Source organism: Pagrus pagrus, assembly GCF_965226575.1.
Source record: "Pagrus pagrus genome assembly, chromosome: 18".
Classification (NCBI taxonomy): domain Eukaryota; kingdom Metazoa; phylum Chordata; class Actinopteri; order Spariformes; family Sparidae; genus Pagrus; species Pagrus pagrus.
The window spans coordinates 23,628,084-23,641,137 of record NC_140202.1 but is presented as its reverse complement, the minus strand read 5'-3'; the positions used below and the strand labels follow the sequence as shown (position 1 = coordinate 23,641,137).

The window sequence follows — 13,054 nt, the reverse complement described above, 5'->3', positions numbered from 1 at the left end:
TGGTTGGTTTGTCAGCACGATTACACAAAAACTACTCAACGGATGTTCATGAAATTTGGATGGAGGACGGGTCTCGGCCATTTTTCGACCTTTTTTTAATTTCATGGATAAAACATGGATCTATGACAAAAATCAGGCTTGTGTTGGACATTTTTCGTGTCACAGTGCTCGGAGACGTCACCCTGGGCTTTGATCTTGTGATGTGCAAACTCTAATATAATACAATAGTGTGAAGAAATGCAGCCCTAGAGCAATTAAAGTTACTCTGCTAATGATGATTTTGAATAAGAATTATCCAATGAGCTGATAAAATGTATTTTAACAGTTTATAAAGAAGTAAAAGATGCGACTGACGTATATTTGACAGTAATAATCCAATATTGTAATCTGAAATCAAACAAGATCATTAAACACTTAAATCCTATTTTAACGTTTGATAGACTCACTTAAATACTTTTTACTGATAATTGGGGACTTGTAATTGATGATGTTCAGATGAATCCTCTGTATATTTATCCCACTGCCAGACTCTTAAAAGAGCATTTTCTCAAACAAAACACTAGTTTCTTTGGTTAATTTACCAGAACATTCTGCAGTTTATCTCTTATCATTTCTGCCTCATCATAACAGATTATTAATTCATGTTAATTGATGTTAATTGATGCGGTATTTAAAGGACAGTCCCGCATTGTTTCTCTTTTAATCCTCTAAACAATCATGTCTACAGTCACCAGCAGCGTATCTGTTGTTGCATCTCCGTCTAAATCTCATTAACGCGTCCCTCTCCACGCTGACGCTCCGTTCATCCAATGGGTGTTTGGAATCCACTGATTGTCCAATGGCAGCCCGGTGTGAGCTGATGCTGTTCGCCTATTGGAGGAGAGTGTGCCGTATGGGTTTTAGTCTGCCGATGCCTTTCCTCTGGTCAAGGTTGCGCTTGCAGTGATCGCAGTAGGACGCGACTGGAGCGACGTTTACGCACAAGCAGAGCAGCAGCCTGAGCAGCCGAGACTCCGCTGTCACTTCTCCTGATCGTGTTTGCACTCCGCGGAGGAATCTCTCACCTCGCACAGGCAGCCATGGATGAAATGGAGGAAGAGTTAAAATGCCCTGTTTGCGGCTCTTTTTACCGGGAGCCCATCATCCTGCCGTGCTCCCACAACATTTGCCTGGCTTGTGCTCGGAATATCCTTGTGCAGACCCCCGACGCCGAGTCCCCACAGAGCAGCCGAGCCTCCGGATCCGGCGTCTCCGACTATGACTATCTGGATTTGGATAAAATGAGTTTGTACAGCGAGGCGGACAGTGGATACGGCTCCTATGGGGGCTTCGTCAGCGCTCCCACCACCCCATGCCAAAAATCACCGAACGGGGTGCGAGTTTTCCCCCCGACTGTCCCCCAGCCTCCTCCGCAGCAGCACCTGCTCCTGCAGCCCGGCTCCTTGCCGCCTATCCCCCGCAACTCCTGCATCACCTGCCCACAGTGTCACCGCAGCCTTATCTTGGACGACCGGGGGCTCCGCGGATTCCCCAAGAACCGGGTGCTGGAGGGGGTTGTGGACAGGTACCAGCAGAGCAAAGCGGCCGCGCTCAAGTGTCAGCTCTGCGAGAAGATGCCAAAGGAGGCCACGGTGATGTGCGAGCAGTGCGACGTCTTCTACTGTGACCCGTGCCGCCTGCGGTGCCATCCTCCCCGCGGTCCCCTCGCCAAGCATCGCCTGGTTCCGCCGGCGCAGGGGCGGATAAGTCGCCGCGCAAGCCCCCGCAAAATCTCCACTTGCACAGAGCACGAACTGGAGAATCTAAGCATGTACTGTGTACAGTGTAAGACACCCGTGTGTTATCAGTGCTTGGAGGAAGGAAAACACGGCACGCATGAAGTGAAAGCTTTGGGCGCAATGTGGAAACTGCACAAGGTACGTGCGTAAAAAGGCTGTACATCTTTGTTTGCGTCCTTTTCTGTGTGTGTGTGTGTGTGTGTGTGTGTGTGTGTGTGTGTGTGTGTGTGTGTGTCGCCTCTCCTCTCCTCACAATGATTCATCATCCTCTGAGCTGAGCAACAAGTCCGCCTCGCAAATGATTTGCGCTGTCTTGTCAGCTCCGCTCAGCATCCAGCGGATCCACAGAGCTGCGTGAATGTTCCCGTCTGTCGCGTCGGATTTAAATGAAAGCTTTACAATGCACAGTACAGTAAGTGGATTGAAATTTACCTCCGCCACACACACCTCTAGCTCACATTACAGTCAGCTTTGTGAGGCAGACAGGAGAAGTACGCACGTCGCCGGAGTGGGAACTCTGTGCTGTGTTTGGTGCGCAAAAACCTTGTCAGGAGGCAGCAGCTCTGTTTGAAATTCAGTTCACGAGTGGACAACCAGGAGCCCGGCCTCCTTTATCAACAGGAATCTGCCTCCATCACATCTGCTCTATCTCTTAAAATGGAGAAGTTGCATAGTGACCATTTGTCTCTGTCTCCTCATCACATTCCTTCACCCTCTCTCTCCATATATCTATATATATGTTCCACTCCTTCCTCTGCTGTGACAACTCACAGGCGCCCCAGGGATCATTGGGCACGGCTAACATTGGAGCTATGCTTTTAATAAGAGCCAGCGGTAGTGGAGCACAGATACAGGCCCTCCGTGTGGATTGAGAGGCTATTTTGGAAGCAGAGTTGTTGCAGGGCTCAGTTTATCTACGCCTCTGCAGCAGCAGGGACCCTCACCTCCACACACTCGCAGCTTGCAGAGGCAAAGGCAGGATGTAGAGCTGGATATAGACGGTCTTGAGTACTCCTACACAGGAAGAGTGGTGTGTAGCTGATGGTAGCTCCAGGTTTCCACGTGAAAACCAAAAATATGGTGAGTGTATTTGAGCTTTTTGTGCACCCACACACACACATTGCGTCTCCTCGTGATTTACAGTCAGAATTGGTCTCCAATTCAGCCGTTTAACCGACCTCCAGTGCAATCATCTCTTCTAGATGGTGGTCAGATAGTGTGTCACCTCAGATGTACGAGGCAATTGTAAAATTGATGGAAAAATCAGAGGGGGTTGATCATTTCACTCACATCAAATTGCCATCGCTTGAGAAGTTGCCGACCTCTCCTGCTTCATCTTTCTTGGAACCGAATTGGGGGAAAAAAGAAGAGCTGAAGGAGCATTTTTAGAAACCAATCGAAGGTACCAGGGGGGGCATCTGTGCCAGTACGCAGCCTGTCGCCCTGTTTTTGGCTCCTTTGGTGACACCTGCTTATTCCTGACCTGTTATCTGAAGCTAACTGTGACAGATGGCTGAGAGCTCGGAGCTGGCAGAGTTAGAGATGGGCATCTTTCAGAGCTTCGGGGTGTTCCTCACACAATTCACCAGGGGAGAAGAGGAGATTGTTTTCCATACCCTGCAGACATACTGTACATCCTCGTGTGTCACGTGTACTTGTACATAATGCAGTGTTGAAACTCAAGAAGCTACCCAAAGTGGTGGCTTCCTCTGAAACAGGTCTTCTCATGTTACTGGCTGTTAAACTCTGATTTCTGAGTTCAAATCTTCTGAATATAAAGTCAGATTTTGTAGTTTTTAAGTGGGGCTGCACCTACCCACCACCTTAATGTCATAAAATGGTAAAATAGAAAAATGACCATCATTTCACTGAATAGCTGGACATTTTCAGCCCAATCTTGGTATACAAAAACATTTTATTTTGTCTTTTTTTACCCTGTGGTCACAAGTGTTAAAAAGCAGCATGCACACGCTGCAGTTGTCAGCTTTTGGTATCATTGAAGCAGCATGAGTCGGTTTGTTTTTGGCCACTTGAGGGCAGTGCAACAAAATATAAACACAACTCTGATATATGATTGTCTTATAAAGTTGTGGTGAACATATTAGCAAACGGTTCCTGACTCACACCTCGTGTCTCCGGCCTCCTGGAAAATGTTTGTTCAACATTTACCTTTCAGTTAACTCTGTTTTGGACTCAGTTATGTTCACCAGCTAGTTGCTAACTTTGACTCTGTTGTTTGGTGCGTGGAAGATTGTGTACAGTCGATTTTAAGAGCAGAAAAGCCTCTTGAGCATGTTTCGTATCTTTAGTATCCATGATTTCATCCATTTAATGCGATTTCTCCTTATTTTTCACCTCTGCCTCTTGATCCGTGCCGTTTGCAACTTTCTATCCAACGTATTCTTGATTATTAGCGACTGTATCAGCAAGAGTGGTGTCAAAAAACACTTCTTTATCATTACCTGCAGTCCTGAGTATTCTGGTTTCCATCTTTGAATGATGAATGTAGCAGCACCTCATAGTATGGAGACGTATATCCTCTCTCGCAGGCGCAGACCGTCCACGCTCGTTGGCCGTCGGCTGTAGTCTTTGCGTTGTGTTCAAGTGCAGCTTTTTGGCCGGGACACGAGCCAACACAACAGTCGGCCTTCATCGCTACTAGTTTTTTGATGTTGGTTTGGTGTGTCGGGGCCTTGAGGATTAATTTTGGCCGTATGCAAAACCTTCTAGTATTCACTTTATAGGCTCAAATCCATATACTTGATAAACCTCAAAAGAGGACACGAATAAAACATGAACACAGACGTAAACATCTGTCTTTTTCCTTTATTCTCACAGTGATCAAAGCTGTTGGGTGTCTGATCGTGCTGTGTGACTGGGCTGCTGCTGCATCACTGTCTAATATTGATGCAGGAAGTACAACAGCGAGACACTGCAGCCTTGTTTCATAGCGACGAATCTCAAATCCGCACCTGCAGCATTTACATTCCAGCTCTTGTATCATTTAATAAGATCTTCTTCTATTTTCCAACCGAGATTTTCTTCTTTTTTTAATCTGCACCATCATCGTCCTCGTCGTCGTCTCGGTACGTTGGGACAAACTGTGCTCTCTCTCCGTCTCCGTGAAAACATTTCTCTCTCCTCGCGCAGAAAGAGTTGAACCACCTGCTGCCATGCCAACCAAATCCCTCTTGATGTTGTGCAGAGCAGCAGAGGTCTCTAAGATACCGGACCCCGCGAGGAATCCATCCCAGATGCTTTGCAGGCTTTCCCCTCCTTTCCTCGACAGTACGTGTGTGTCTGCATACTAAATTAAATGTTGAACGCTACAGATCATTACTCCTGACGTCTTTTCAACTTTCCTGCTGATCGTACGGGCGATAAAAACTGCAGCGTTTCATCTCCAACCCCCCTTTTTTTTGGACTGCGTGACCGTGTCTAAACCACGTTGGTAATCAATTTCATGTCTCCGAAGTCGATTTCAGTCACAAAAGACGAGTGGAAATTTAAGAGCTACGCAGTGTGACTGGTGCGGCTCTCGTCTGCCTCTTCAGATTTGTGTCAGGGGGCTTTATGTGGTGACAGGATGTCTGTGTTAATCTCTGTAAATCACGTTTAAAACGAGTAAAGGCGCCGAGTGGTCGTCGGCTCTTCACGCATGTCATTAGAGGTCGCGCAGGACCCTGAATGCAATCTAGGCCAAGCTCTGTCGCCTCAGTGTGTTTAGAGGCAATTAGAGGTGATTAATCACGTAGGAGCTTATAAAGATGCGCGGGTGTGCGGAAAATAAGTCGAAGATTGTAGCAGAAAATTAGTAATTTGCCCTCATGCCACGGGAGGAAAGATAATCAGAAGCAGAGGAGGAGACGTTAACCCGGACGAACCTGAAAATTTCCCTTTGAGCTCTGCATGCCGGCAGCAGAAGGTTGTAGAAGTGAGTTATTGGAGGAATTTGCAGGTGATTTTTTTTTAGTGTGCACATGTGCAACCCTTTAATGTCACCATGCGTTTGATCCTACACCTCCTGACATAAACAGGCGGCCTGCACGCCCTGACACACAGCTAACACAGACGGATGCTCTGCTAGCTCTCATCCAATATGCCCCAAAAGGCAGCCTAATGAGGACAGACAGGGCAGGTACCGGGGCGAATATTAAAAGTCTCGCCCCATATTGATGTCGATGTTGTCAGCTGCAGTTGATTTGTTCCTGGATGAGCTACCTGCAGCTCTGCCTGAGCTCAGCAGGAGAAGAGGAAAAGCCTTGAAAAGGCCAGACACAGGCGGCGGGATCCCCCGTCCTTCGCTCCTGCTAATAGTAATGAGGCTGACTGTCAGTCTGGATCCGTTGTAGCAGCAGTAGGTCCTGCTGAGTGGCTGCACAACACTCAGGACACGCAGACAAAGACCAGCATGAAACTGCCCTGTGCGTATAAATAACTGGATGGTGACTTTGAATGCGAAACAAACGTGTGTCCGGCTTCTTTCTCACAGAAACTGGTGGGAATTCATTCATTAGCAACTCGGATGTTCGCAGGTGCAGTGCAACCAGTGCAACCAAAAAAATTGCAACCAAAAGTTAGACATCAAACAGTCGTTGGTTGGTTTGGTTTAAGTAGGAAAATATTGTGGTTTGGCTTAAAATAACTACTTTACCTACCTGCACAATTAAGTACATTATGTATGTGATGTAACTTCAATATGTCCGTAAGTTCAATTAACCCGCCGTTGACTTTGAGTGTCACGCTGGACACAGATGTGTTTGTTTGACCTGACCATCCACCTCCGACCTCCTCCCTATGTGGACTTCCTCACTCTTTATACTACTTCACCTGACTTCCTCCTTTGCTGTTGTAATAAATACTGCGGCCACTAGAGGCTGCTGCCTAACAAGAAACATAAATATGGAAAACAACATTTTCAAGGTTCGCTCCCCTAGCCTCCTTTAGTTCATTGTTTTGGTCTTGCAGCCCACGACTTTATTGTTTTGGTTAACTTTCATTCGTCATCAGCCAAACCGATTCGACACATTTGGTGACCAGCTGGCGAGCATCGTGGAGCGATTAGCAGTGAAACAGCCAGATATTTTTTTTCTGATAAGTTGGTAGACTAGACCAAAAGCTGTAAGGAGATAATTATTGGACTGGGATTCATTAGATAAGTAGAAATATGACACCAAAACTCAATATTCCTCGTCAATATCCATGTGTTTGCTAACACCTTTGTCCCAAAACTAAACTGCGTGAGCACGATGTCACTTTTCTTGGCTTAACATCAGCTGTTTTTCCTGATTAATGACATTATGAACAGTATAGGATTCTGGGGTGATCAGTGTGTAACAGTTAGTTTGACGTCATTTGTTTTTGTTGCTATTCTCAGTTTAAGTATATGGGAATTATCCTGGATTAGGGCCATATATCACCCAACTGCTTCCCGATGTGTCAGTGCTTTTTCTCATCAGTCCTTAATGCCCCCGCTGAGTCCTACAGTCAATCTGACGAGTCAATAGCGGCCCGGCGGCGAAAACATGGACTAAATCTGTAAGTACGTCGTCCCTTCTGTAAGTGATTCCACGCAGATAAAAGACACGGCTTCCCGATTGTTCGTGATGGAGGACTGTGATTCACTGATACGGGGATGAGACGGAGGACAAAAGGCGGGACTGAGGTCTATAGAGAACGACATCTCGCAGTAGGGGGGCTTGGATGTCTCAAAGCCGTTTAGCTTGACGCCGCTCCATTACGGGCAGTGATATTTACCCCTCGAGCTGCCATGTCGAGAGATTAGCTGTGTAAATGTTAATGAAAGAGGGAGATAAAGAAGAGGGAAATGAGAGCGGAATGACCCAGAATGGCAGAAGAGAGGAAGCGAAACAGAGACGGAGCAGAGGGGTAAATGAGGCGAGTTTGATGAGATACTCAACAGAATATTTCACGTCTAGTTTACACTCCTGTGTCCGTATGCTCCTGCACTCAAGGTGTTTTTGTTTTCACATATTTTTTACGTAACTTTTCTGGGTGGGGAAACAGACCGGACTGAATATTTCAGCTTGCTCCAGGCGGGGGGGAATTGGAGGAAGATAAATGCCTTCAAACTCCACTGTGCCAAGTTTCCTTTGTGGCCCAACTGGGAAAGAAAAGAATCGGATGCTTCTGTTCTTCTCTGCACATAAATGAGTCCAAACCCAAAGCAAGTTGTCAAATTCTTTGGGAGGCTTTGCTCCATTTAAAGAAAACAGAATAACTGATTACGCTCCGTTACATCTGGCTGCCCTCACACAGTCAGCCCACATTAAAATGGGGACACCAGTGGCATGAGACGTGAGCTCGACCTGAAGTCTGTGCAGCAGATGATCAGGACGGGTTACATCATCGCCATCGCCGTAATCGTCATCAACATAGTGATCATTAACGTAATTGATCAGAACGATTGTTTCTGATTGGCTGACAGGTGTCTGTTATAAGTGTGCATTGGGATATCCAACACATAAGGCATGAAAAACCAAAAAGATGTCCACCCTGACCGTCCGTGTCTTACTTTCCGTTACATTGCTGTGAATAAACACGATGTCCCCGGACACCTGACACAAGCAGCACATTTTACTTCACCTACTATTAATATCCATAATAATTTAATCCACGGCTTAAACAGCTTAACGGCTGGTTTTTAAAATTGGTTCCGCCTCAGTCCTTCAAAGCCCCCCCACGCACACACACACACACCTACAGTCCATCAACACAGGTGTTTTCACTTATTTCCTCTCCTCTGAACAAACTGCACTTTATTGACTCTCTCTCTTTCTTTCCTTTGAGTTTTTGCTGCACCTGTCAGGCAACTTACACCTTCCAGCACACATAGTGTGGTGATGTTACAGCTCTGTACTCTTTATCTTCTTTATCCTCCATTTTGTAAGACTTTGTATGAAGTGAAGTGAAGTTGGTAAAAAAAACAGCCTTCACCACGGTGATGGAAAACACCTGTGTGGGTGTATTGGACCTTGAAACTTCCCACTCGCTCAACAACCACTTGTAGAGTGGATAATGAAAACTGGCGCCCGGAGAGGATTTCACAATCTTTTGAGGAGGATAATTAGCAAATCGACTTATATCCTATTTGAACTTGACCCGGAGATCAAAAACATCTGTTTGTCGCAGCATCAAAGGAGGTTGAAAGGAGAAGATGAGGATTGCAGCGATTTAAAAAAATTGGTAGCAAAAGGCTAAAGCTCAAATGTTAAATCCAAAGAGCAGCAGAAACATCCTTTTTGAAATTACTTTTAGGGGAGCTTTTATTATACAGTTAATGTTGCTGCTCCCCAGGCCGCCAAAGCACCCCCAAAACATCATTTTTGCTAAACAGTTACCGTGCAATTACCAACAAATGTGCTGTAGAGAAGGCAAATAGTTATTCATGTATCTCAGAGGCTGCAGCGCTGTACCAGTCTGCCTGTTTCAGTACGTCTTACCTCCAAACATCTAGCAGCTCAGCATTTACGTTAAGTAAAAAGGCACCATTTTATTTATGGTAAACATGTAAAATTTCCCAAATACAGTTAACAGTAACCAATATTGTCTACTTCTTTGTCACCTGTGGAGAAAGACCCCAGACTCCCTTAAAAAAAAGCTCAATTTTGTGAGTTGTAGAGTCGTGAGGAACTTTATAAACTTCATGAAATGCTGCCTAGAAGAAAAATCGAACTATTTGGCCTTCTTGCTAATTCGGCAAAGTTATACATGATGATATTTCTTTCTTTCTGTGGCTCATAGCTCTACACTTCTGTTCAGGTCACCCAGGATGGATGTTAATACCAGGTCTTTAAAACCTGAATCGATGACCCGGCAGGACATATCAACACTTCTTCTTCCGACCACGTGTAATCTGTTTGACACGTTCAAACTTGATCATGTGCAGAAGACGCCGCCGCCGCCGCCCTCTCCAGATAAATCCAGGGCTGACTAGAATAGATCACTTCTGCCCCATTTCCTGCTGTGCTGTCCCATGTGCCCGTCAAATAAGGACTCTGTTTCTCACACGAAGAAACTGTGGCAACTTTCAAAAGCCCTCGGCATTATTATCTCGAGTTTCGCTGCTTTTTTTGTGTGAGCGCGCGCGCGTGTGTGTGTGTGTGTGGATAGTTAATGACTCGCTCTGCATTATTGATGACGGCAGATATAAGCGATGAATAATGCACCAGCCACTTAGGGTTCTGCTTGTGGAAGACGGTTTCATATGGGATCTTGTTAAACACGGAGGAGAATCACAATCTGGCCAAATCTTAACTCTTCCAGCGTGTCGGAGGATGTAAGAGCTTAATTTTTAACAACAGAGAGGCTCCCGAGACGGTAAATATCATCAAGTCGGCCGCTTAATATTTCAGAGTGTATTCTCTGAGGGCTGCGGCGGTGCGTGTAAACAACCGCAACCTTTCATGTGGTTACTGATACTGTAGGGGGGGAACACAATCAGTCATCAAGCTGCGAAAAATCACATCAATTTTCTCTTTCTCTCATCAAAGAGCATTAGTGGAAGTTTTCTTTCACCAGAATTTGACCTCACTCTTAGTTTACGTCTGTTTACAGTGTGTTACCAAACGACTGTGTATTACACACAGGATTAAATTAGGCTAAAGAGACTGTTTAAAGAACCCCAGAGAAGGTACTTAACCCTGAAGCTTTGAGAAGGAACATGGCACTTAAAAAAATCTGCGAGAGGAAACACAGCCTTTTGAAAGTAGGTTAAGGGAACTCAAAATCGAGGAGGAATACTTTTTCCTTCGCTGCGGCTTTAAGAGCTTAAGCTGTGACATTACACCTTCCTCCTCCTTTTCCTTGCACTTCCCACTTCCTAGTGGGGGCTTAAATCCAAATTGGCTCTGACGCCTCTCTGACATCCTCGCTTTCCTGTGACAGATTGGCTAGTTCGCTCGGCCACAGAGAAGAAAAATGAAGCATACCAAACGGCCCTGGAGCTGCTGGTGAATTATTCATGCCATGCACGTGTTCCCACTCGGCTTAATTACTGAGATGATTAGTGCTCCCAAATAGCAGGACATCCTAAACCCCCCACCACCTCAACAAATCCTCCATAGCTCATCGCAAACATCCTTTTTCCTCCACTAATACTGCATGCTTTGATTTCCCTAAACAAGCTTGAATTCATGTTGCATCAGTGTAATAACCTTGAATGGGCCCTCGAACCACTAACAGCTCTCATCATTCATCGTACGGATGATTTGACTGTTTCCTAAGAGTTTGGAGGGTACCATCTCGTTTCCAGCACTAAAAACTTAAAGCAGAAGTGTCGGGGATGTGTTTATCTCCTCTAAAGTAAGCTGTAAACGTTAGCACGCCCAGCTAACTGCCTTGGAGAGAAAAGAAAGCTTGACAACAGTTTCCAAATGTCGACCTTTGAAGCTGTGGCCTCTGCCCCGTAGTGCTCTTCAACACATTTTCTCTGTTTTTCCACATGCCGACCTTCCAGCCATGGCACCGTTGTCTTGACCAAGCAGGAAGTAGCCGTAAGCTGTGTGGAAATAAAACAGCCTCTACTCTCACGGCACGTTTTGACCTGGTTTTGAGGAGTGAGCTCTGCAGGCTCTCGAACAGACACTGTGGAAAAACGCCTACAGACAATCAAGTGCTTTTCATTTCATCTGCTCTGTCACCGAACACACGCTGACTGTTAACCGGACCAAGCGAGGGCCGGCGCTCCCTCAACGTCCCTATAACACGGGGAGGAAAATGAGAAGCTGAAAGAGAAATTGGATTCGGGTTTAGGACAGCTGAAAGGTCAGGTGTGAGAGACCTGACAGATCTGTAATGAAACCACCAGTGTGTGGTGAACGTTTAAGATGAGTGTGACTGGCAGGGTCTTAAAACGATAATGGCGACTAAGTGATCCAAGTGAAATGGAGCTTGATTTAGAGACTGAAATAGTCCCATCTTTGAAAATAAGGCTCAGCTGGAGTATCTTAACACAGCAGGAGGCAAGGATGCAGAGAGTGTGCTTTTGTTTTTACTATTTTGGGTTTGAATTCAACATTTTAAGTTCGATGTAATCATTTCTGCCCCTCCAATCCAAGAAATGTCCTCAATTTATGTTTACGAGGAGATAGGTCTTTAAGGAGACCTAGAATGCGTTTTTATTTTTTATCCTTCAGTGTGTTGTATATGTTCTTGTTCATGTAAAAGTTCTGGAGAGTTAAAAACATCAAAGTCCACACCAACGGAAGCTCCTCTCTCCCACGGGAAACACTGCTCCTTAAACGCCTCGTCAGTAGCCCCGCCTTTAATTCTGTGACTTTGTGACATCAAATATGTCACTATGTCACACATTTGCATGATTTATACCTTGTGGTTAGTCTGGTATGTATAGATTTAGTACATCTCCTTTACTTGCTCAGGCATGTGTGAGCTGACCAATCAGAGCAGACTGGGTATTCAGAAGGGGGGGCCTTAAAGAGACAGTAGCTAAAACAGAGCATTTCAGACAGAGGGGGTATACACAGCAGCAGCAATCGACAGTATAAGGGAAACTGATGTGTCTTTTTTTGCATTATCAGCTGCAGCTCTAAAAAAACATCTCCTTTAAGGCCTCTTTGTCTTCAGAGGTCTGTCCGTAGGGTTTTGAGATATCCCCGGGACAAACAAACAAGTATGGGAGAAACATTCATGTCATATCTTCTCATTCGTGCAGGTCTCTAGCGATGTTGATATACGAGTCCCAAGTTAACAAAGAGGAAGCTTCTTGAAGTCCTACACAATCCAGCAAAGTTTACATTCAGTCTTTGCTCAGCTGTTACCCGCTCAGACTGTCCCTCTGTGCAGTACGCTCATGATAGCGGCAGCTGTCATGGTTTCCCAAACGCTGAGGTCAAAGGTCAGCTGTTGGCCCCGCAGACACATTCCCATTTGACCGTCTAACGTCAGACACCAGGAGCTGGGTTGACACAGGGTTGTTTTCACAGAGTTTTTTCACTGTATCAGCTAGTTCCAGGTTTTATTGCCCTCTTCCGGAGTTCGAGTGATTTTTTTTTTTTTCCTTTCTTTTTCCCAGATAACGCCCAGTACCCTCTTTTCCTCCCAGGAGACAATACGCTCCCCAAGTTGACGGTTGTTCAGTCAACCGAACGATGTTCCCACAGGGTCAGGCCGCGTCCTCTCGCTCCGTCACCTCCCTGTTCACACAACCTCGCTTCACATACATGAACGCCCCTCTCTTTCCCACTGTCCAAACAGGAGCATTTGTGTGTCATCGCACTCATCCGAAGCAGCGGTAC

The 13,054-nt window shown here is 45.7% G+C and overlaps 1 protein-coding gene across 2 annotated transcripts in view; it reads left to right on the top strand.

Moving 5' to 3' along the window:
• The first annotated feature begins 750 nt into the window (after positions 1 to 750).
• The window catches only part of trim9 (tripartite motif containing 9), a 38,651-nt gene continuing 26,347 nt past the window's right edge, over positions 751 to 13,054 (top strand). The window contains exon 1 of one of the 2 annotated variants that reach the window (XM_084380557.1): positions 751 to 1,916. In XM_084380557.1, the coding sequence (XP_084236683.1) occupies positions 1,080 to 1,916 (837 nt within the window). In that variant the 5' untranslated portion in view covers positions 751 to 1,079. The remainder of the gene's footprint in view (positions 1,917 to 13,054) is intronic. The other variant, XM_084380556.1, reaches the window with a different exon arrangement.